This window comes from Athene noctua, chromosome 15 (assembly GCF_965140245.1).
Source record: "Athene noctua chromosome 15, bAthNoc1.hap1.1, whole genome shotgun sequence".
Classification (NCBI taxonomy): Eukaryota; Metazoa; Chordata; class Aves; order Strigiformes; family Strigidae; genus Athene; species Athene noctua.
Genome location: NC_134051.1, coordinates 11,402,947 through 11,427,186, shown reverse-complemented (window position 1 = coordinate 11,427,186; position 24,240 = coordinate 11,402,947). Strand labels below are relative to the sequence as shown.

The following is a 24,240-nucleotide window of genomic DNA, read 5'->3' as shown; positions in this document are numbered from 1 at the left end:
ACTCCAGGTCTGTCTTGAGCCAGAGCATGGCTGGGTGCTCCCAGTGCCCCGCCGTTTGCCTTTCCTGCTGCAGCTGTTTTCTGGAGGGAAGCTGAAGTATTTGACTTTTTTATCTGTGCTGAAAGCATACAAGAGAGATTATTCCTCAGAAGCAAGTGCCCTTATGAGAAGAGAATTATGTCAGGTGTTGTGAGCCTAATTAACCTGAATCCTGGCTCTAAACCAAGTGTAAAACCTTCTTATATTCCAGCTATTTGGACCAACATGAGAGCCAAAGCTGCTAATCTCACCAGGCAGCTCCCGCTGGACAAAAGTCTTCCCCTCTGCAATAAGACCAGAGGCAAAGTGTGAAAGGAAAGGCTGATCTTGCACTCTGCGATGCACACGTCTTTTGGTGTGGTGTGAGGGAGGCTGAAAAGAAAGGTTTGGTTTGTATCAGCAGCCAGGATTGAGGGATACTGGAACAATCAGGACTGGCTTGTTAGCTTTTCAAAGATGATTGATTTAGGTTGTATGGGCAGTTAGTAAGGAATGAATTGTTAGCGACAGACAGGATGATGTCTGTCAGGAGTGAAGGCATATTCCAGCACTGCTTATTAAGTCACTGCTCTAAGGGGAAATGTTAAGGCAAATGGATAGTATTTTATTTCTTTAGGAGTTTGGGTCATGAAGTGGAGGCAGTTGTGTTCCTTCCTGTCTGCAGGGGTGTGAGGCCTCTGCCTCAGAAAAGACAAATGTATTTCTCTATCTTGGCACGTGGAGGGGAAAAAAAGAAAAAGAAAACAAAAGCACTTCATTTTTGGAGTCTGAAATGAGCAAGCATCTGGTTCACCGTCCATCACCATTCAGTCTTCTGGAGTCCTGTAGTCTGTCCCAAAACAGAGATGACAAATACAGCAGAAACATAGTGCTTGCTGTTAACACTGACTTGGGGTCAGTGAAGCAGATAAATACAGGATAGAATCTGAATCTCTAAAACCTGCTACTGTAAATCTAAAAATCTCCAGAAAGACCCCCTTGGGGCGCTCGGTTGAATACTGCTTTGGATGGTCTGGAAGCAAATGCTGCTGACAGGAAAAAATCTAGACATGTTGCTGTGAGATACCGACTAAGGTCCAAGCCTTGGGATACGTGGTGGTTGACCCTCTACCAGTAGGAAATTGTCCCTGTGAAAAATTAATGGGATTCCAGTATGCCCAGCAGTTCCCTTTTAAAGCTGTGAAATGGTTGGTGGTGTATCAGACCTGGGACCAGGCCCACAGTGCTGGTGTGGGTACTCCACCATGACCAAAACCATCAGTCAGACATGGCTTGGGCACCCATCGGGGTGCCATGGTGCTCATGTCCCATTCCCTTGGCCATAGTTAGCCCCTCGCTAATTCAGGGTCTCTGTGCTGCAGGATCACCCAGAGGAGAGCTTTGACACAGATCAGGCTTCTGTTGAAGTCACCAGGCCTGGGAGAAGGGGTCTGCCCCGTGGCTGCAGGACTGGCTGTGCCTGAGTAGGCACAGAGGCTGCCAGAGCCAAGTCACCCCTTCCAGCATGGAGTGGGAGAGGAGCTTATGTTGTTTCAGCAGTTCTCATTACATGGCAACGATGTTTTTGATTCAGTAATAGGTGTCCAGGGATAATGTATCATAGAATCATTAAGCAGAACTCATTAAATAGATGGTTATTTTTAACAGCCTCTTGTTCTCAGTTTCCTCCACAGACTGCTGCTTCACCAGATGAACTAAAGGTCTATGCACTTTGGGAAGCTGGTGACACTTACGATCAGGTAAAGATAAAAATAAACTACATTCCCAAACCTGTGATTATTGAGCATTTGGCATTGTTTGAATTTGTTTTTCTGGAACTGGTACAGCAGGTAGTTTTCCTTTTTCCCTGGTGAAGTGTCCAGTTTTCAATACCAACCTACTTCCAGCTGAGAGGAAGCTCTTGGCTGGCAGGGTGATCATTGCTGTGTCAAGACAAGGCAGTATGGGCAGAAACATGTTGGAAATATATGTCAGTAACTAATTCAGTGGAATGCAAATAATTTTGAACCTGTGTGGAGAAAGGATTCTCCAAAGCAGGCCTCTCCCCAGGATCCAGTCCAATTTTTTTTTTTCTTTTGATGGTAGTGCAACATTAACCAAAGATGAAATTATGTTGTTACCTGATGTATGTTTATACTTAGAATGGGAAATGATTACAGCATATGTGAGCATCTTCTGAGTTTTAAATGCTGTCAGAGTAAATGAAGTGAAAGGGAAGGCCCCTAACAAAATGTGGATGGACAATGTAACTCCTGTGTCCATGATCTAAATAAATTTTTGTAGGAAAGAGTCAGCCAGTATCCAGTCTCCAGGCTGGAGTGGACCATGTGAACTCCAGTGGAAGCATTTGAGAGGAATATGTTGCAGCCCCTTCTTCAGCATGTTCTTGTACCTTTGGAGGTGCCCCAGGTCACAGGGCAGGTGGAGGTCTGGCCGCAGGGTGTGGCGAAAGCCCTGCAGAGCCACAGAAGCTGGCACGCTGCTGGAGAGCGGGTCTGCGTGGGACAGTTTCAGGGTTATGAAGCAAGAATCCTCCAGTGTAGTTCAGTGAATGTTTTGTACAGACTAAGGCACATGCAGTTTTGAATATAGAAAGATAGGAATAATTGTTCTCTGTATTTATGATGTATTTTCTCTTAAAGCATCGCCAAGTTTTGCTTGAAATCTTTTCGAAAAATTATCGAGTGCGCAGGAATGTCATCCAGAATCAGTTGAGTCAAGAATGTGGAGAAGATCTAAACAAGCAGGAGGTGGATAGAGTGTTAAAGGTAAGTTTCTATTCCATTGTGGGTTGGATCCAATTAATAAATGAATTTTTAATGCTTGGTTTGAGCAAAGGATCATATTTTACCTTGAACTGATAAATGATGAATATGATAGAACAATTCTTGTTGGAGTGTGGACAAAGTCTGGTTTTCAGCTTGTCTCATTCTACCTTCTTTTCCCTCCAAGGAGTAGTGATTTTGTCTCACGCATTATTTTGTATTATTGCGACATAGCTTTGTCATCTTGGACCAGCAGGGAATAGAGTGTAGTAAATGTGATACTTCAGAGTTATTTTTAAATAATATGGAGTTAAACATGAAGGAGGTGGGAGGGTTCTGCACAGTGTTTTAGGTTTACCAGCTGACTGCTGTTGGTTAATGCTGAAGAGCACAAGTGGCACATATTCAGAAGGAAATGCATTTCATTCTGTAGCAGGACATGCAGCAGTGTGCAGAGCAAAACCCTTGCCAAAACAAGCAGGCAAAGTAGTAGTTAACACATTTCATTGTGAATGTTTATTTGAATCCTTTCATCTCTGCCTTTGAAGATGCACCATTTACTTGCTAAAGCAGTTTCAGGTATAAAGTAGGGACCACACAGGTCATGATTGACAAACTTTAAAAGTGATGCAGGATGGCAAAGTAGAAAGTTGCCAACTAAAGTAATACTTCAATCATTGTTGCTGGGCCTTTGCTCACTGTCACCCACTTCAATAAGACAAGTGTTTATGTATTTTATTAATTGGCATCTGAAAACAGAATAATAGCATATTTGAAAAATTACAGATCTGTTCCTGTGATAATAAGCAAGCTGGTCTTGCTTGAAAGAACCTGGTTGCTTTAGTATTAAAATAAGCTCAGACATTTCTGCCTGCTAGACAGTATTTCATGTGGCTTGCCTGTGCTGGGAGATTTGTCGAGTGACTGATGAGCTCAAATATCAGCTCTCGTAGAACGTCTAGGCAGTGTACTGGCATTAGTTTTTCATGATGCTGTTGCCATTTAACAGATAACCTATTTCTAGAAAAAATACCTTCTCCTAAAAAACTGGATACTGTTTTAATGTAAGTCATTAAGTCATCATGTGACCAGCCTTGTGTTGTGTCAGGCTTCTTTGCCTTGAATACGTTTGTCACAGAAGTGTGTGAAATTATCTTTGTTTCTGAAATAAAGTTCAGAACTATGAATTAATGCAATAGGAAGATTCTCTGGTTTCTTTAAGCCACAAGAGATTGGATTCCTTTTTGAATGAAATTGGATTTGTTGACTCCTATTTCCCCATATGCGTGTGCTCCTTTTTTATACACAGAGGAACAGACTGACAGGGTTTGTATTTTTGCATCTGCAGATCAAGTCTTCAAACCCTCTTTCTAGCCTCCACACTAAATTTTGTACTTGTTTCTGTGATGTGCAAGTCCCAAGGCTTCGGAAAAAAAGATACTTTTTTCTCCTTTAAGCTTTGCAGCATCAGTTCTGTAGCAGTACTTAAGCCTGTGTTGAAATTACCTAAATGGGAGGGTGGGAGCAAAAGAAGTAGCCATTAATTTTGAACTCGAGCCTTGGTGCTCATCTAATAGCAGTAAGAAAATGAGCCACAAGAAAACCCACTTACTGAACTCCTTTGCTGTGGTGCTTGCCTGCTGGAAACTTAGCAGACGTGTGGTCAGAATACTCAAGCACGGTTCTGAGGTTTCAGTTCATTATCATAGAACGTTGTTTCTTAAAAGGCTTTAGATATGGCAGCTGCTTTCATACCCAGCCCCTTCCCACTGCTCCCCTTAGGCTTTCCACCTCGGCCTGTGTGTTTACCCCAGTTCTCCCCACCACCTCTCCTAAGCTGCCTTCTGCACGATCCCCATTTTCTGCCCCCAGAAGCCCGGTTTCTTGCTGCCATCCCATTGCTTGTCCTCATGGCCTCTCAACCTTCCCCCACTTGTGTTTGTCATCTTCGTTTAAGCTACATGGTCTCCAGGGTGGAGACAACCTGCTGCTCAGGACTGGGGCTCTCCCTTGTGCACCACCGAGGAGACTTTTGTTGCTGTTCCCCAAAAGAAGGAGGCCGTGGTTCCCAAGAGCTTACGGCCTTGCCCTCTCTCCCCAGGACTGCTGTGTCAGCTACGGCGGGATGTGGTATCTTAAGGGGACGGTGCAGTCCTGACAGCGGTGGGGGCGGATTCGAGTGATCTCCAGGACGAAAGAGGAAACCTGCAGCGGGTGGCACAGACAGTAATGCCGTGGCCTCGGGGGCGTGGGGCAGGATCTGACCCACTCTGGGGCACGTGGGCATTGCAGACAGTCCCTCCCATCCCAACATGCTCACACACGTGTTTGCATGGCTGCCGAGGCGCGAGAGCAACTAGGAAGACAACCGGGGACCCTGTCTGCAGCTCAATTAATTGGGGATTTCTAATGTATTTCAATTCTCATTTGTTTCAATATAAAAAAAATAAAACCATATACTGACACAGACATGATGGAAAATCATGGTCTAATACTTTATTTCATAAGTAATGCCAATAAATTAAATTTGTTTACAAACTTCCCAGTTTTTGTTAAATACCTAGATGCTCTCCCTTGCAGGCCTCTTTAGAAAAAGTCATGTTCATGGAAACAACAGGCTTGGGAAGGGGGAACAAAGTCCCTGTCTGTGAACTCTGTACTACATAGCAACTGTTCTCACCTGGTGTCTGTGAAAGGAGTGATTTGGCAAAGTACCTACAGTTGAAACAGATGTGGAACAACTGCTGGGTTTCTTTTATTGGTGGGGGTTTTGTTTGAGGGGGTTTTTGCATTACTGTATGCAAATACAGCAAGGTAAGTAACTGAGTGCACCCTCTGGAAGGCATCCAGCTGTAGTTATCACATGGCAACAATGTAAAACCTCTATTTTGTGTAATTTTTTAAATAAAATTTTATCTCGAAGGTCAATTCTACCCTGCCTCAAGTTTGTCCAAGAAGAAACACAAGCTGCACCTGCTCCATGTATAGCTGGAAGGCTTACGGAGGAAGGAGAACTCAGGACTGTTTTAGTAGAGGCTGGAGGTAGATGGCAAACTGCTCAGCCTCGCTCTGCTTGCATCGTGTTCTCTGGGGGCAGCTGTCAGGCAAAGGGCCTGTGCTGAGGGGCAGTAACCCCGCAGGGTTACAGGTTCATCACTGGAGCCTAACTGCAGTAAGGTCAGGAACCTCTAACCCTCAGCACTGGAGAATGTGGTTACTCTACTGGTCATGTTCTTTACTATAATTTCCATCACATGAGAAGCTCAAGGAGATTCTATTAATTTCATCTACTTATGCTCAGAAAAGACTGAGTTGAGTTGTTGACCAAAATAAGCAGATTAAGGTAGTTAATCCAGGTAACATTGGCTAAGAATATTGTTATGGCATTTCTGTGGAAAACATCTATTTTTAAACTGCTAAAACTCTACCTTAATTAATACGCTAGTGTAGTTTATTAACAACATCAATATAATTGGGAGGTGATTTAAGTTCAGGCAGCTTTTGCAGCCTTTGTCTGTTGCACACACCCATGGCTGACACTTCCCCAGTACAGCCCTGGTGCCACAGCGTTACCTGTGGCTGTAAAGTCTCTCCGGGAAAGGCACCATCCAAGAGAAGTTATGAAACAACCCAGCCTTGGAGTTTTTTATTGCACAGTATGTGCAGTTACATGTTAAAGTACAGTACAGCCAGAGCTTAGCAATGGCTTGTTAAATTTACAGAAGAATCAAGTAGTGCTGTGGAAATCTGAGAACATTTTTGCTGTTTTTAAAGCATAAAAATGGTATATATGAAAGTGCTCTCCATCAGCCAACAGTAATAAACCACCAAAGATCACCTATTTAACCAAAAATTCAGGATTGCTTTTATATGTCTTCTGGTTAGGGAAACAGTGACAGTACAGTTACCCTGATGGCAGAGCAGCATCTCTTCTACCTTTTGTTTCCCCCCCTCCTTTTTGAACAGCACTGACAAACACCACAATAATGAGGAGAAACTACCTGGTTCCCTCTGGATTTCTACCCTAGACAGGCCTATCCTTTTCCATGTAGCATAACCTTTTTAAAATACAAATTTAATGGGAATTCCATCTGAGCTCTGTAGGAAAGCTGACAAGGCTAGATAATGCAGGTACCATCTGCACCAAGTTTGCCATTTCCCGACTGGCACAGATGGGCATAATTACTAGTTACACATGGAGCCTGACAGGATTATTTATTTGCTTAGAAAAATACAAGATTCAGATTCCCATTTTTAAATAACTCAGAATGCAATACATGTTTTAGAGAAACTCCCACAATATGAAGTCATAATACTGCAACTGAAGGACAGCTATACATGAGCCTAAGAGGGCAGGACACAAAGCAGGTGGAACTGCAACAGCAGCCACTGAACTAAAACTGAGAAGTTGTCAACATTCTGCATCAACTGGTACATCGCAGCAACCCAGACAGGCAGGAATTAGATTCCCAAGAATTAAGCTACGAGACCCTTTATAAGGAAAGGACATCACCTTTTCATTGTGCCTCCTCCCCCCCCCCATCCTTTACCTCTCAGCCTTTGTTTTCCTCACACTTTGAAGCAGTTTTAAAAAACATACTTCTCCCTGTTCTTTGTTTTTCAGAATACATAGGAATTATGAGTAGGGAGTGGAGGAGGAGAGGAAGAGCAAGAGCTGATCCCTGTCTGCAGTAGTGTATGTTCTGGCAGTGTTGTGTCCATCCCCCCACCCCCAGGCAGCATGGAATAGGTTCACACAAGCTGACACTGGAAGCAAGAGACAAAACAATACGCTCAGGTTTTACCTGGCCCATCTCCTTCAAGCACTTAGGAGTTTGTGGTATGTAAGATTAAAAGCTATTCCACTATGTCAATGCTACTACTAAAGTTAAATAGCTAAACTGCAACTTTCTATCTTACCAAATACACATAAAAATGTATTTTGCAGACATTCCACCAAAGAACAGTAGGTCCCAAATAACACACATGAATCAATTCACAGTATCTTGCCTTAAGACAAAGTGCCCTACATAAGAAACCATACCTAAACAGTCACACAAACTTTACATCAAATCCTTTCTTAGTAGGACAACATTTATACTAATCTGTGGGAGACCTTAGTGCATGTGAAAACATGGTATTAGCTTAACCCAAGCACTGTGCAGCTGCTGTGCCAGCTCTCCACCTTCCTGCCAAAGCAAGTTCAGCTAGACTGCCAGCTTCATGCTTGAGAATCGAGGAGAGGCTGCCCCGAGAGCAGTCAGGGGCTTGCTTTGTGGTCATTTTCTACATCCACGGTGTGCAGGGCTAGATCGTCACTGCAAACCAAAGGAAGCCATAGTCTTGTGTTTAGTTCCTTGTGAGAAATACAGCACAGATCTCTTACCTCTTTTTTGAAGTGGACTAAGGAAACCAGTGTCAGTTACAGCTCTGGCCAGAGATTAAGTGTAGCAAGAAGTAGTAATGTAATATTAAACTATGACACTTGTTTACAACCACTAGTTTGTGTGACAGTGCTAAACAACATTCAATCTATTGCTACATAGGTACAGGGAGACTAGCAGTTAACTAACTAGCTTGTTAACTATAGGTCTACAAGCCAATTCAAAACATTCATTTTGAGTGCTCAAGAAATACATCAGTATAAGGGGTCTTCTGACACTCATATAAACGTTTTCCCCTTCTTGACTAACAGATCAGTCATCAACAGAAAACTTATCACCAGCATGTCCAATGTTACGGCTGAGAGGAGAGGGACTTGTACTTGGCTCTGTGTTCATCTATTTCTTCCTTTGTTTTTCTGATACAACTAAAAATTTCCTTGAAGAGTGCTTTATATTCAGGAAGAGCATTTGTAGGAGAGTCACTTAGCTCCACATTTGCAAATTCTTGATTGCTAGCTGAAAGATCACACTGGGTATTGCCCACATGTAGGTCTTTGGAATACTGCTTCAGCGTTTGTACAGCCTTGTGTTTCAAAGAATCTTCATCCATTTGACACTTCTTCAAAAGTTCCTCATACTTCACTTTCAGAGCATTATACTGTGCATCAACTTCATTAAGTACAGAGATTCCTCGCTGCTTCACAGCTTCAGCTCTCCTAATACACGTTTCTTCGTGGCCCCTTAGGATGTCTCCCCCTGCAGCACTGCTTAGGAAAGATTCGCTGCTGCTCCGCTTCAGTGCCTTCTTCTCATGCTCCGATACAGTCAGAAGTCCATCATCTGCCGGGCTCTGACCAAGCTCCCTTTCTAAAGATTCCTTGAATGAAATGAAAAAGGATTCCGGCACCAATTTCTCTGCATTATGGAGTGTGTTTTCAGACTGAAGGATTTGTCTCATTTCAGCTACTTCTGCTTCTAACTCCTCTGCACGAGCCCGATACAAGTCTGTATCAGCAAGCCTCTGTTCAAGGTCACAGTTCTCTTTCACCATAAGACTATATTCCTCTTCCATTGTTACCCTCTTCTCTTTCTCTAGGTTAAGTTGGGCTTGCAGAACTGTAACTGCCTTTTTTAAGTTCTCATTTTCTTCTTCTAGAGGACTTAGCTGACTATCCATCGAAGTAATCTTTTCTGCAAACACATGATCATAAACAAAATACCTGCAGGAACAAAGTAAGTATCATCAAATGTAGGAAGTACAGCTGACCACACCTCCTAAGCTTTTCCTGTCCTGGGTAACTAATGACCCATTTGAACTGTGTGCTAACACACCTCAAAGTATAAACAGCAGTCATTGGACTGACCTATCAGTCGATTTAATAATCAGAACAGAGTTTGTAAATACTTAAGTGCCATCAAATCAAGCCTCACAGCTTAAGCAGGATGGCAGCTCATTAACAGTTTCAAGTTACAGACAAGCTTATTGAATAACAAGACCTACAATTTTAAGTTTAAATAAATATTGCCTCCATGTATCATGAAACATTTTGTCTGACGCTCAGATTTTTTTCTGCAGCACTCCACTCTTGTAACTTTTGTCATTATTCATTTTGGAAAACAAGCCTGAAAATTGACGTGGCAATTCTGTAGGCTGGTATTTCCACAAGCCTTTGGCAGTTTGAAGAAATCCACTTATCTTTTGAATTGTCAAGAAATAACTTCTTTTTAGCCATACAGATTTATTGTACAGTCTTACCTCTAGTGCTGAAGCCCAGACACAAAAACCTGTTCTGCCTGTCTGTGGAGGTGCTTCACTTAAGAAATTATCTTCCAGGATTGAAGCTTCTCTGAGCTTTTACCCCAGGTGATTGTCCTGATGGGTAAAACTGCTCTAAATTAAAAAAGTAGCCCAGAGCTCCAGGCACCATTTTACCAGCTTAAGCATCATTTTAACCAGCTCAAGTTCAGGAAAGCTACTGCAGGAATCCTGCCTTCCTTGAAAGTATCCACAGACATCCAAGGAAAGGATAAGTTACAGAAAATATTTTGCATTTAGGATGTTTTTCTAATTATCTGTGTGTATGCTTTTATCTGATGGAAGAAAGTGGGGTGCAAATTGCTGTAAGCTTTCTAGGTTACAATTTCATATGGTTGGAGACTTTAGGAGAGAACCTTTCAAGACAGAAAGTGGAGCCTGCAGTTCCTCTCGCACAAAGAGTAGTGTGATCTAGAAGTGTGCCACAAGCAGTGGGAACACCACACAGTGCAGGACTGTGCAGATATTTGCTAGTGGAGAACATTAGATCTTTCTCTGCTAGCTTGTTTGAAGCTGTGCTTGTGTGTCTTAGTTTTTAAAGCTCTGCTTAAAATAATTTCAGTATTCTCTTTGCTATACAAGGTAAAAAGTCTTACTGGCGAAGGTCATACAGCTCCTTCAAACATGAAAAACTATGCATTGATCTTGGCTGGTCAGATCTCTCATGGTTCATCCGGCCTCGTCCAGACTTTTTCAGTTCTTCTACTTGTCGTTGCAGGTCATCTATGTGTGTTTGCAGATTTTCAATAGTCTCTGTCAAGCTAAAAGGTGAAGGACTGCTGTTAAAAACATTTGAGTGTTTAGTCAAGGACATGGGAATTTCCCATCCCCTCCTACTGTAGTTTCTTCTCTGAAGGCTGCTCTTTGGCCCCAAGAGACCTTTAAATAAAATGATCCTTTCAATTTAGCAGGATTGTAGAACACCACTAGACAGAGACAGCCACCCAATAACTACACAAATACACTTGGACTGCTCTTCTTCATATTATCAACTGGAGGTGGGGATCTAGTAAGAGTCTGTTACCTTAATATCTTTTGTTGTGAAGCTCTACTCTCCGCAACTAGTTTTTGATTAGTGTCTTCTAGTTCTCTTGCTGTCACATCCAGCTGTTCATAGACTTTTGCATGCTGATCATTCATCTGACGCAAGAGCTCCACTTGCTTTGTGAGGTACTGCAAGACAGTATTGATGTTACTAGTTTATACTTGAAACAAAAACAGGACTACTGTTTGGCATTTTTATTCACATTCATAGAGAAACAACTAAGTTTCAGAAATGTAGATTCCAGTGGTTGCTTTGCTAAGTGTTCAGTTGAAAAGGCTCTACCAGTAACCCAGCCAGCTTGCCTCTGTCATGGAGGTCAACCCTCACTCATCAACCAGCCTTTCACCCAGAGGAGCTGGGTTTGGTTGTACAAGCTGTGTTTCTCTGTCCTTGCTGCAGCTAGACTTTTGACAGTAGCCAAGCCTTCTGGATTGGGTTTGGCTGTACTGCAGCCGTCACTGATAGAGCCTTGAATCCAGACTTCAACACAGCCCTTAACTATCCACTGAGTCCTTCTAAAAGTTGCAGTGGGCTCCAACAGAAATTTTCTAAGTGTTGACCCAACAATTTTCTGAGCGTTAAAACAGAAATACTGGGTAGCAGCATCCATAATTAAATTTCTTTTCAGCTGACCTAAGTTCTAGTCTGAGGCAACATTAGGTTCAGTAGAACAGAATTTAGGTTGTGGTCACAGTTAAGACTGTGTGGGCTACTATGTGTCAGGAAGTACAATCAAATTACTGAATTCAGTCTTTAATTACCTACAGGGAATTATTCCAGTTACTGAAATCCCAAATAAAGGTTTCCTGCCTTTTTTTAAAAAAGTAAAACTCCACATGAAGTATTCTCATTTTAATCCTCTTTAGTTTTACACTTAACAGCACAGACTGTTAAGTTTCTTGAATAATGTCAGAACACTTGGAATTCTCAGTCTTAAGAGTAGTTAACAATCACCTAAGGCTCTTAATACAAGTGTCTTTTATTGTCCTACCCAGGACAGGACTGATCCAGTTCTAAAAATCCACACAAGAGCTTGCATCAGACAGACTTGAACAAAACACCCAACCCTTTAAATCTGAAATACTTTGTTCTTACACAGAATTTATTTCTTGCAATATACTGTGTATTACTACATGCTACTTACTGAAAAGTAAACTTCAAGTAAGAACACCCAGCAGACTTCTAGGCAGAATTACTTCTCTTTACATAGTACTGTTACATACTGAAAACTTCCAATATTCTACTTAACCTTTTACCTCATTAAAAGATTGATGGTTTTACATTTTAGGCAATTTAAGAACAGGTAATAAGTTAATCTAGGGCTAGTAACTGCTACAGATAAACTTCTAGAAGATCAACATGGTAGCAGTTGGCTAGATCCTTTTGTAGCCTGTGCACACATGACAGAGGATTTACACAAAAATAGTCCATGGATTAGCAGCAGAATCTCAATGTGACCCATTTCAGATTAACTTTCCCTATTGGTTATTCTGGGAAGGAGCTGGAGATCTTCAGATTTTCTTCAGGAACACCTGTGTGGCTAAGCACAGAAACCAAGACTTTGATGCCAGAATTAGATGCTACCACTTACTGCAATGGGCTTTTGCAGAAGTTTTAGATGAATGGAAGAGGTGAAGCACCATTTTCTCCACCTTGCATCTCCATTATCTTTAGTGCTGGGGTCAAGTTGGCCTTGGTTATACCAGGCCACCAAAACAAAGTATTGATGTGGTAATAAATACTTGGGAAGTTCACATTTATTCTACCTCCCCTGCAACTAAGCACCTAATATGAAGCAGCAGTTGAGACTTCTTGCATTCTATCACATGATAAGAGTGTCAGTATTTCTGAAGTTGGAGTGCCAAGAACAGATGCAGACATGAATAAAGTTGCCCTTTCAATCCAGCATTTACTACATTTATAATGATTAGTTAGTGGCACATGTGTCAGCACAGAGGTCAGATATAATGATCCAAGGCTGTAAAGCGCTTAATACGTTAGCGTTTAATATATTAGATGTAATCTTAAGCATCCCAGAACCTTTGACCCTTCCTCTTCCATGCAGACAAGAGAGTACCATATTTCAGAATGATTTCTTAGCAAGTTAGAGATTTTGCTACTCAAAAAATATGAATTAATAGGGAAAAAAAAACCCACACAAAAAAACAACACAAAGACTTACGCCAATATACTGCACTGAAAAAGATTGCCAAAAATGCAACAGACTAGCTACAGGAACAGCTGAAAGATCACCTTTAGGTTACAAAGATAAGCACTTGAATATTGGGGGGGGGGGGGGGGGGGCGGCGGAAATAAAAAAAAGTCAAGCATAGAGACTGGATGTGCCACTTTGCACATTTATCCTGCACAGTGGGATATCCTGCATTCTCACAGAACACAGAAATATGGGTATGAAAATAACTGACTGAACTGCTTTTACAAGCTGAAAAGTAGTACTGCACCTTGCATATGCTAATTTTATTCCTATTTGTTTCAGTCCCTTCTCCCAGTAAGCTAATACATTCAGTTCCTCCATCTTGAGGTTCTCTCTGGGTATCTGAAGAAGGGGTTAATTTGATTTTCCCTTTTCTACCAGAAATCCAGATGCAAGAGAGACTTCTTCGAAGGAAGAAAAGTTTTGAGTTGCTAATACACTTTTAAACTGCACTGGGAAAAGACAGAAGATTAAGACAGGTGGTAGAACTAGGAAGACTGTGTTATTACAGCAGATACAAATACAGTCTGCAGGTTGATTCAAGACAGTAAGTTGGGCAAATAAAGGTGCAGGCACTACTTGTGTCAGAAGCATCACAAAAACTGATCTCCCACCTCTATCCCTCCTCTTGGAGGGAGCTAATAGGGCAACCCAATACACACTCTAATGCATGCTGGGGGAGAACAGTAAAGAGAGGAAAGAGTTATCAGATAAAGCTGTCAAAGAATAGTATTGCACAAGTCTTGACTTGGTTTGATTGGCTAAGCAAAGCAAGATATTGAGAGAATAAATTAGTCTGTCACCATCTGAGGTTGTCTGAACCTGGAAGTACTTGACCCTGCAACACACCAACTACAGATCCCTGCTGGAAGGACACTTCTGGCCACTTCTTGTGCTGAAGCTCTCTTACGTAGTCAATCAGTGCTAACCCACCAAAAAAAGCTTAAGCAAATAAACTGCCTTAAACCAACAGGATATTACATCCTTAATAGCACTAGGCTATTTTTATAAATGAATGCAGCTTAGCAATAACACATTTCAACATTAATATAAGTGTTTTATTTCAATAATATTTCAAGACAGCATGAAAATACAGCTGCTTATTAAGTAGCTACACTCAGTGAGCCAGATTAGTTACCTATCGCAATGTTATGTGGTGTTATTTCAACAGGTGTGTTGTAACCATGTTAAACACTTCCTTAAACATGGTTGTTCATACAGGTGTTGAACCTTAAATAGAACAGCATTTGTATAGCACTTTGAAGTGTTTGTCCTCTCTAGATCTCAAGAATTAATCTTTTTATAAAAACCACTAATGGCAATGAGTTATTTTAAGTCTCTGCATAAGTAAATATGTTTTTTTTAATGCTGCAGCACTAACATAAATATCAGCCATTCCAATCATTGTATCACAGAACAAATAGGATAACAAAGATGACATTTAGCATATAATAGAGGAGAAATCCAAAGTATGAAGTATAAAACAGAAGTATCTTATTAAAAAGAAAATGACCTGCACCCAGAAATAGTGCATCACCTAATAAAAATGGTGCATTTGTGTTAACATGTTTACTGTAAAGACACCTATGTATCAGTCATCTAGGTATCTATACGTACTAAGCTTAGGATTTTTTAAGTTACCTGTTACCATTACAATGACAAGGGATTTAAATCTTAAGTTGCAGTTGTACAAAATACACCCAACATCTGTAACTACATAAGTACTTCTTGCACAAAGGAACTCAGATTTTGTAAAAATCTAGTGTATACCAGTCACAGCCCGTTCCCTATGATTCACAGCAGAACCAAACTGAAATGCTGACTACATTTACAATATGTTGTCAGTCAGCAAAGTACTGAATATTTAATAATTTAATTATTAGAAACCATGCATTGCCCTCCAATAGTTGAGAAAAAAATCATTATGCTGACAAATGCTAGGTCTGCAAGAACACAAGCAATATTAAAAGAAAAAATATTGCCAAAAATGGCCAGGTTTTTCCACCAAGTAACACAAAGATAAGTGGTTTTGAAAGGACAATTATGATTTTTTTTTCTCCCCTGGAATATTCAGAACAATATATTCACTTCATCCTGTATTTAGATACTATTTAAGTGTCTGGTTTTTCTGGGGTTTTTTGTTGTTTTGTTTAGTTGTTTTTTTTAATTGAAATAGACTTTAGCTCCATTTACCACAGCTCAGGTTAATAGAAGTACATATCCTCAGATTTTACTTAAATCTCTCTCCTGCACTTACTAGCATTTAAATTTCAGGGCTATAACCACTAACATTTTAATATAATAATTTAAATTACTAATTTATTTATCATCATATAATGTCATTTTACCTGGCAAGGTCAGCAAAGTATAAAATAAAAAGTAACTTTTCTGTACATAAAGATACCAGTTGTCATTAAACAAGCCAAATCCAACATGAAGTTTACTGGCACAAAGCTTCTGGTAATCAGACAAACAGATCTAACTATGATCAAGCATATACAGGTTCTCAAATTCTCAAAGTAGCAGGAGTGGTTAAAGATTATGTAGTATTTTTCTTTAAAGTGTCCATCAAGTGTCAAGAAATTTAGATCTCAACTTCTGTATTGATCTCAACTATTATGGTGCAGGTATAGGTGCTTTAACACTTGGATCCCTTAAATGTTTACCTCTATCTCCTGCAGTTGTTCCTGATTTGTTGCATACATTTGCTGTAAAGATTCTTCTAGTTCAGTGTTGCGGTCCAGTAATGTCTTCCCAAGCTCAGCAGCAAGGTGAAGATCTAAACAAAGAAATCACGTTTGCATGTAAGTTATAGACCCAGTAATATAATCTAATTTTAAAGCGTTTTAACCAAATACTTGGTCATTTTTTTATTGCTGTCATAACTGCTCTAAGTTATATCCAGGACCCAAAAAAAAAGGTAGCTTAAGTAGAACATTCATATACCATCTATAATGCAAGCGTAAGTCAGTCCTGAAACCTAGAAGATACTCATTTCATGAAGCTGCCTTAGTTCCTTTGGTCCTTCAGTCACAGGTCAGACACATGCTGCCATCTTCTCTTCCCACCATCTGCCTAGTACTGCACCAGCATCTCTACCCAAGGTGTCTGACAGCTACACTTCATGTTTACAGCACTCATGTTTTAGAAGAATTAGCATAAAAGAGCCTGTAAATGTTCATCAGGCTAGACCCAGGCCAAAGGTGACTGCACTCTTATTTACTTTGCTATTCTTCCCCATTACTCCTTCACCAAGGAGCTCAGGTCATACAGGATCAAAGTGCTAAATGAAAGTTTCAGATGGTTTTATGGTGAAACAATAACATCAAAAGACATAAAACTGATAAAGAAATGTACTATTCTGCTTTGCAAGCTCATAAACCTAGGAGACAAGAATTGTTTTATGTGCTCCAAAACATGATTTTAAATGTCATTTGTTCTCAGGCACTTAATCTCAATTTCACTTCAGTCATTTTCAATCACCTCCAGGGTGCAGTGACTGTAGTTGTTTCAAATTAAGAAATAAGTCATCTGAACACTCAGTTCCTTTCTAGAGGGAAGCTTGATATTTGTTCAACAGCATCAGTAGTGCTAGATATTCTATATTATTATGTTTAAAGACGTGTAATTTAAAAGCTAACATAATGCGACAAAGAAACAAATCTCGGTGTAACTGCTAAAATTGTGATTACTCTATGCAGTGTATTACATGTTAAGAATCCAACAGATTTCCAAAAATCTCTGATTTTCCACCTCCTTCCCATCACCTGTACTATAACCAGGTTGTCTCCTGCATGCATGCAATACAATCTTGTTAGTTTTCACATAGAACAAGCGTCACTAAGGACAAAGACAGAAGAAAAGTCAAGAAAAACTCAGTTTCACTTCAAGAAGACTTAAATTAATATGAGCCATGTATTGCATCATTGGTAGTTGCAGCTAGATGAGAAAACACATTCCATTTTCATTTGATTAAGATGCCCTTGTTTTAACATGTTATCTTACCTCTTTCCTGCCCTTTCCCAATTATCTTATCAGCTAGTCATTGTAATAGATAGAACACTGTTCCAAGGTTGCTCTGTGCTAACCTTCAGTCTGGCAGCCTGTCCAAAATGATTACTCCATCTACACACTTAAGCCAAAGACCAGATTCAGACTTACAAGGACAAGCGAGTAGAAACATTTGTCTATTAAGTTGTAGATGTCCAATTCTAGCAAAACAACAGCTGTGGTATTCTTTACACATTCTTTACAGCTACAGTGCATTGTTTCCTACCTTAAGGTCAGATTCTTAGAACAAATGCCACAAAAATTATTTGAAACAAGTAACACTGCATGGGAGTTCCTTGCAGTTTCAAAAGATGCATGGCGAGGAGCCACATGGTGGACTGATCTATATTTACAGGTTTATCCTCACGTAGCATCTGTTAAGAAACACAGCCTGCTCTAGAGTTGGGGTTTAAAATACTTGGATAAGGAAACCTTAAGGTGTCCTGCTCAAGTTTTTCCCATTTTCAAACAGAGATTGTACATTGTTTACTCATGGACAGAGTAACTCCCTAACAGCAAGCTGTTCGTTCTATCACATTACAGAATACAATATAGTCTTTAAATCCAGTGAACCTGTCATCCTGTATAAAAAGGAGTCCTGTTCCACAGGTTCCCATACTACACAAATCCTCACTAGAATCTTTAAAGCTAGTCAACAATACTGGCATCATTTGAGGCAAAGACTAAATAGTCCATTCTTTTATTTTAACAGTAGAATAAGAGCTTTAGAGAGGATTTAAGATTATGTTAAAGACGTAATGCATAATAGCATTACTTGCTGCCATTTCCCTTGCCAAAGTGAAAGTTTGTTTTGATGTTTAAGTACATTTAAGAGTTGATAGTTTCATTCTTAAATGCCCCCTCATCTACTAAATCAAGTAGTACACACCACACAGTACTTTGAATACAATGTGAGTAATAGAATTCATGTCATTATACTTACACACTCATTCTGTTCATTAGAATGGCAGAAACACAAATGAGTTACTATGGGAGAAGCATGCTATTTTGTAATTAAGGCAATTTGTTTCTGAGGGGGAGAATACAAGTGGAAGAGCTCAGAAACATGCAAAAAACCCCAGACTGCTATCCCCAGAGAAAGCAAGAACTGAAAGAATTTCACCTCTTCTAAAATTAAGAATTTGCTTTGTGTCCATTTTTCTACATTGTTAAGTACCTATAAGCCCTATAATGAGCAAATTTTAAGAATGAATGTGCAATATGTATGTTCTCTAGATAGAGAAGGAAAACGGTTAATTCACATTTCTCAGAGAGTTACTGTACAATACTAGAAGCACACTGCATTTTCTGTTGTAAATTTATGTAAAGTAACAGCTAAGTTCTGCCAGACAGACATTTTTCCTTTTCACCATGAAGATCTAAGCAGGGAGGTTTTTAATAATGCAAACTGCATACATTCAGATCTTAAGATCTTCCTTTCAGTAAATCTGATCAGTTGTACTGGTGTTTTAACAGCTCCATCAGAAATCTCTAAAGCAAAACAAGACTTTGAGAATAGGTCTGCCGTGACATTAAACAGCCCTCACTTAGCAGCACTTCTCCACAATCTCTTCTGACAGTGTTACTATAATTGAGAAAAAAATAAAACCAGTACTAAAATCCTTCTCTTCTACTTTTTCACAACCCACCTAACAAAATGATTCAGATAATTTTCAATGTAAAAATAAACCCATTCTTTTCAACAGCAAAAGGCATTTAGTAGTGCAAGATACATCTAAGTGAGCCTGGTTGAAGTTTACCTAACTATAAAACTCTTAATTTTTACTTAGCTTCATATTTCTTACTCCATGTTCAGACTACTGTCTGTTCTGTTAAAGTGAGGAGCAGCAAGATGTAAAAAGAGCAGTCATATAAAAATTCTTTTTCAAAGGTCAGCATGCTGCAGCACAACATGGATGTTGCTGAAGCAAGGATGGCTGTTCCCATCCTTAAAAGAATTCCATGAGCATTCTGTTCTCATGAACAGCATGCCAGAAAAGCCCACCTCCATTGTTAACACAAAAGCTTTTGGTGCACACAAAGACTGTCAAAGTTTTTCCAAAACCCTACCCTAATTTAGATTTCAAAGACGGGCTGACAAGGACTACAAGCTTGTTTCAGGGTGCTTCCTACGGTTTTACAACCTAGGTTTTCTCATAAACCTACTCAGTTTTTTACATGTGCACTGACTGTGTTGTAAAAAGTTTCAAGAGACCTTGATCCTTAAGCATTCTTACTACTCTGTTTACATACATTGGTATTGCTTAGTTTTAGGAGAGGAAGAATATCTTTCCGACTCCAGGAATAAAGTGTAACAGAACATTCAAACAAACATTCCTGAAACGCAAATAAGAAATACCTTACAACTTGCCCATCAGTTTGTTTTCCTCCTTTCCCTTTTGGCAAGGCTATCGGTCACTTCACTTCAGGCTTGTAAAGAGATAATCCCCAGAAAAAGATTGTTCAAATGTTGAGAAAGCATTAACCAACCCTCAAAATGCACTAACCTCTAGAATGGAATACTGTTTCTTAAAAGCTCACAGCAGAGAGCCAAATGATGATTTAAAATACAAAATTAAAGAAACATCAATAAGGGATGAAGTCAGCTGCTATACACTGTAAAGTCTCTTTGTAGGTCTTCTACCCCATAAACACTTACATAGTAAAAACTGCTAAATCATGTCTTCAAATTTTCTACTCTCTTCCCTTTGACAGCAAACTACAGTTTCAGGACCTTATTTAAATTGATTGGTTTGCATCCTAGAGCCATGAAAACATCTATTTTGAGCAAAGAGTACCTAAATACAGCTTTCAAACAGCTATTTTGTAGACAAAGCATACAATTAGAGACCTATTCCTGTCTCAAAAAAAAGTTTCTGCTGTCAGATGCCTGATCTCAGTGGGAAAACTGCTTTGCGAGGAAGAGCTTTCGAAAGTATCGTTCTTATACTACAGGAGCACCTGCCAATCCCAAGAACTCGTGTACTTCAATGGAGAAGCCAAAAGCATAGGGCTGGAGCAGGTTTGCAGGAAGCCACTTCACAGCTTGAAACTGGACTTTTAAAACGAACTCAGGATTAATAACAGAAAGTAGAACTAAGTAAATACCAGTTATAAATGCCACTAAGCTCTTAAGGAAATTGCACATTCTTTCCATATCATGTCTGTAGAAGATTTTTACAGCGATTATACTTGGTGTATTCCTGTAACCCCCTCATCTCTGAAATGAGAACCGCATTTACCTTTTGCTTATCATCTTTTAAGACCTTTTGACAGAGTGACACAGAGGAGCTATTTATATGTATAATTATGATGCACAGGGTTCTTATTCGTATGTTTTAATAAGGAAGCTTATAAAGTTTTTAATAATGGATCTGCAACTAATCGAGCACAGCCACATTTACAACTTCATTGACTGGAAGTCCTTACAAAAAGGCTCAACAAGGCGCAATATAGCAACCCCGATGCTTCCAGCGCCCGCTATTTCCAGCGCCTACCCTCAACAGCTGCTTTATTACCCTGTCAAGGTGCAACTTTCCGGAGAGGCGCTTCCCTCCCGGGCGGAGGGGGGGGCCCGGGCACGAATCAACTCGGCTGCAGCAACCCCTTCCGTCAAACAAAGACGGCTGCAATCTTTATCGATAACGGCGATCCCTCTGCCTACGCGCCCAAGGCGGCGGGAGGCACGGCCGTGAGGGGAGCCCGGGCTGCCGGCTGCGACGCTGGCGGGGCGGCACAAGCCCCGCTCCCGCCGCCACGCCGCGACCCTCGCCGGCGGCCTCGGCCCCCTCACGCCCTTCCCGCCGCCCCGCCCGAGCGCCCGGCTCCGCCGCTGTGGCGGTGCCCTGCGCCCACCCGCCGCCCCCCGCCCTCACACGCCCTCCTCGCCGCCCCCCGCGGCAGCAGCACTCCGCCGCCTCTCCCCCGCCCCGGCTCACCTTGCTGCAGGTCCTGCTGGTCGTACCAGGGCTCATCCTCGCGGATCTCGAACTCCTCCACCAGGCTGTCGGCCAGCATCGCGCCCCTTCCCCTCGCGGCCAGCGGGCGGACCAGGCGGCAGCGCCCACGCGAACCAGTCCCCTCGCACCGAGCGACGGCGGGGCAGGGCGAGCCGGCAGCCGCTCCTCTCCTTAAAAGCCGCCTCCGGCCATTGCCGAGCGTTTCCGGACTTTGCCGAACCTCTCCCCCTTCTGGTCGGGCTGCGCGAAGCTGCCGGCGGCAACGTGGCAAACTACAGCCGCCCGCCCCCCGTCTCCCCGCGCTTCAAACACAACACCCTCACCTCCCGGCGGGAGGCCAATGGGAAGCCGCCCGCCAGACAGATCGAAAGGAGCCTACGCCAATCACAAAGCGAATTCGTAGGAAGGCGCCAATGAGAACGAAGAGAAGGTTGGCTCGGGCTCATTCCGCCCCTCCCCAGCAACCAGCTGCGCAACCTCCGGGCGGAGGTTAGTGCTGCGGGAGGGGGCGGCGGCGGCGGGGCGCTGAGGGGTTAATGGCGGGGAGCGGGTGCCGCGGGGTATTCCGGGGGGGCTGCGGCGGAGCAGAGCTGGCACGGCCGGACGTAGGGGAAGCCGTGACTCCCAGTCGCCCCGTGTTGGGAGCCCGCGGGGAGCGCTGAGGGAAGAGCCTGGCGCGAGGGGCTCGGCCCCTGAGCCGCGGCCCCTCGCCGGCGTCACGCCCAGGTGCGGGTCGCGTTCCCGCCGCCTCCGCGGGAGCTGTGGCGCCGGAGTGCAGAAGGGGAGGAGAGGAGAGTGTGGCCCCGCTGGAGCAGGCGGCCGTGGCCGCTGCTGTCATGCCTGAAAACGGCGAGTCTCCAGCCCCGCGCCTCGCGTGTCCCTCGGGCGGTCACCGCTCCCTCTCGCCTCCCTTACAAGGCAGAGAGAGCCGTGTCCCGTATCAGGGGAGCTGCTGAGGAGAGCCTGGCTTGATTTGCCCAGTTTTAACAGAAGAGCACCTCCAAACTTCTAGTCCTACAAGTTTCTGGCGTCCCCCGCCTCCCAGGAGCCGCGGTCCCAGCGCCTGGGCAGCCGTGGCATCGCGGCTGGAAAGAGCGGCGGCACGCAACCGGTTCCACTTGCCCTCCTGCTCCAAGTGCCTTTTGTTTGCATCTGCCCTCTGCTTCAGCAGTGTTTGCCCTTAGTATTACCCCTCGGGATTAGGAAAGCGTTTATTCTTAGTTCTGCCTTCATGTGGTTCAAAGTCATGGAAGAAAGATGAGGAAGATACTTGTGTCCAACCAGTTTGTCAGGACTGGGAGCGTTAGGCTGCAGTCTGGGACCCGGGACAGCAGTGCGATGTGAGCTAGTGTGCTTCAGTCAACATTCATTATCGCTCGGGAATCCACTTTCTTCTTTAGACTCGTGCTCTAGTTTCTTTTAGTGTTTGTTCAGCTCTGGGAGAAAAGCAGGTAATGTCATAGTGTGTCTCACTGGTTTAAGCAGTCTGTTCCTTTGGCTCATCTGTATTAACATCGTTGTAACCACTAGAAATTTCTGAAACCGATTTGCCTTCTGTGAGTCACAAAATGTCAACACCTGTGCTTTAACCTATTCAATATAAAGGCTGACTATTAAGAAGAGGGAGAGGATACTCATGCATGATTTCATTGTAGTACAATTAAAGAGCACATCTTCTGGGGAAGGAAGTGTGGTACCTCAACTTCTAATTGAACCTGTTTCATAAACAAGGTACAGGGACAGATGTACCAATTAGTGTAAAAAGTTGTGTCAGGTCCTGCATATTATAGTTAGTCATGGTAAGAGGCCTGTTTGTGCCTTGTTAGAAGGTTTTTGTTGAAAAAAAGAAATCAAATTTCTTCTTACTTTCAAATTTCATGAAGCTGAGGGGACTTTTTTATAATTTGTGTGTAGGAAGGCACCGAGGCAAACATGATTTGAGAAATGGCTGTTAGTTTGCTGGTAGTGTTAGTGTGAAACAGATTCATTCACAGTGCTCATGGAATTTGAGGTAAAGAGTCAATTTTCATTTGAAGACCCATGCAGGGGGCTCCATGGAGAAAAAGATTAAATGTCTACCTTTCCAAAAGCCCTAATACCTAGTACATAAATCACTTCATTAAGTGTATTTGTGAAGGCTTGAACTTGCACTTAAAAAAAAAGTGACACTTGTCCATAACATGCTTACTGTAATGACTTCCACAGTAATATCAAACTTATTTTAAAAACCCCAACATTTCAAATGGGCATCTTTTCAATAACCTTATTCTTCATTTTAGGTTTCTCAGTAAAAGTTTGTGAAACCAAACTTGTTACAAAAATAGAAAATTTCATCACCTGAAAATGGAGTTGTCTCTACAGCTGTAGCTCTCAAAAAAATAACCCTTAAAAAATACATCACAATCATCCTCAAGTATCTAAAAATCCAGTCATGTTCTTGTAAATAAATTTGCTTTAGAAAAAGACTTGAACCAAGTTGTCAGCTTGATATTTTTTCTTACCAGTGATCTACTCAATGCATCTTGTTTCATATTAGAGCATCTTAAATACATATACAAAAATGCATCCGCATTTTATTTGCGCTTCAAGAGTTCATTTTCTTTGTTGGGGGGTGGAAAAACTGCTGTTCCATCATCTGCCTTAGCCAGAACAGACACTTCTTCGGTGCCTACCTGATGTGTGGCTTTTGTCTGGCCCTCACCTGGTGATTAGGCAGTTACCATCCTCCCTCACAACAGCCTGGCTTCAGCCACTTTGTTAAACCACAGGAAGGTTGGAAACAGCCTTGGTTTTCATTTCCTGTTTCTTCCATGGTTATTTTTACAAGGAGTTCAGGAAGTTACTTATAGATCTGCTTATCAGACTGAAGAGCAGATATTCAAACTAAGTATTTTGATGGATATTTGAAAGTTGCATTTAGGATAAAATAGTTAATATGCCAAGGAGCAAAGTTGGACTATTAACAAA

General features: G+C 41.9%; 2 protein-coding genes across 3 annotated transcripts in view; one reads left to right on the top strand and one right to left on the bottom strand.

Annotated features, from left to right (window-relative positions):
* POLR3E (RNA polymerase III subunit E) overlaps positions 1-5,145 on the top strand; it is a 29,519-nt gene extending 24,374 nt beyond the window's left edge. For both annotated transcript variants that reach the window (XM_074919843.1, XM_074919842.1), the window contains exons 19-21: positions 1,701-1,778; positions 2,682-2,807; positions 4,906-5,145. In XM_074919843.1, coding sequence (XP_074775944.1) covers positions 1,701-1,778; positions 2,682-2,807; positions 4,906-4,962 — 261 coding nt within the window. In that variant the 3' untranslated portion in view covers positions 4,963-5,145. The remainder of the gene's footprint in view (positions 1-1,700; positions 1,779-2,681; positions 2,808-4,905) is intronic.
* Positions 5,146-5,275: 130 nt separating this feature from the next.
* CDR2 (cerebellar degeneration related protein 2) lies at positions 5,276-21,567 on the bottom strand. Its single transcript, XM_074919844.1, has 5 exons — positions 21,253-21,567; positions 15,931-16,043; positions 11,029-11,177; positions 10,601-10,765; positions 5,276-9,408 (listed from the first exon to the last, which is right to left on the bottom strand). The coding sequence occupies exons 1-5, from the start codon at positions 21,329-21,331 to the stop codon at positions 8,541-8,543; spliced, it is 1,374 nt and encodes a 457-aa protein (XP_074775945.1). The 5' UTR covers positions 21,332-21,567; the 3' UTR covers positions 5,276-8,540.
* Positions 21,568-24,240: the final 2,673 nt, after the last annotated feature.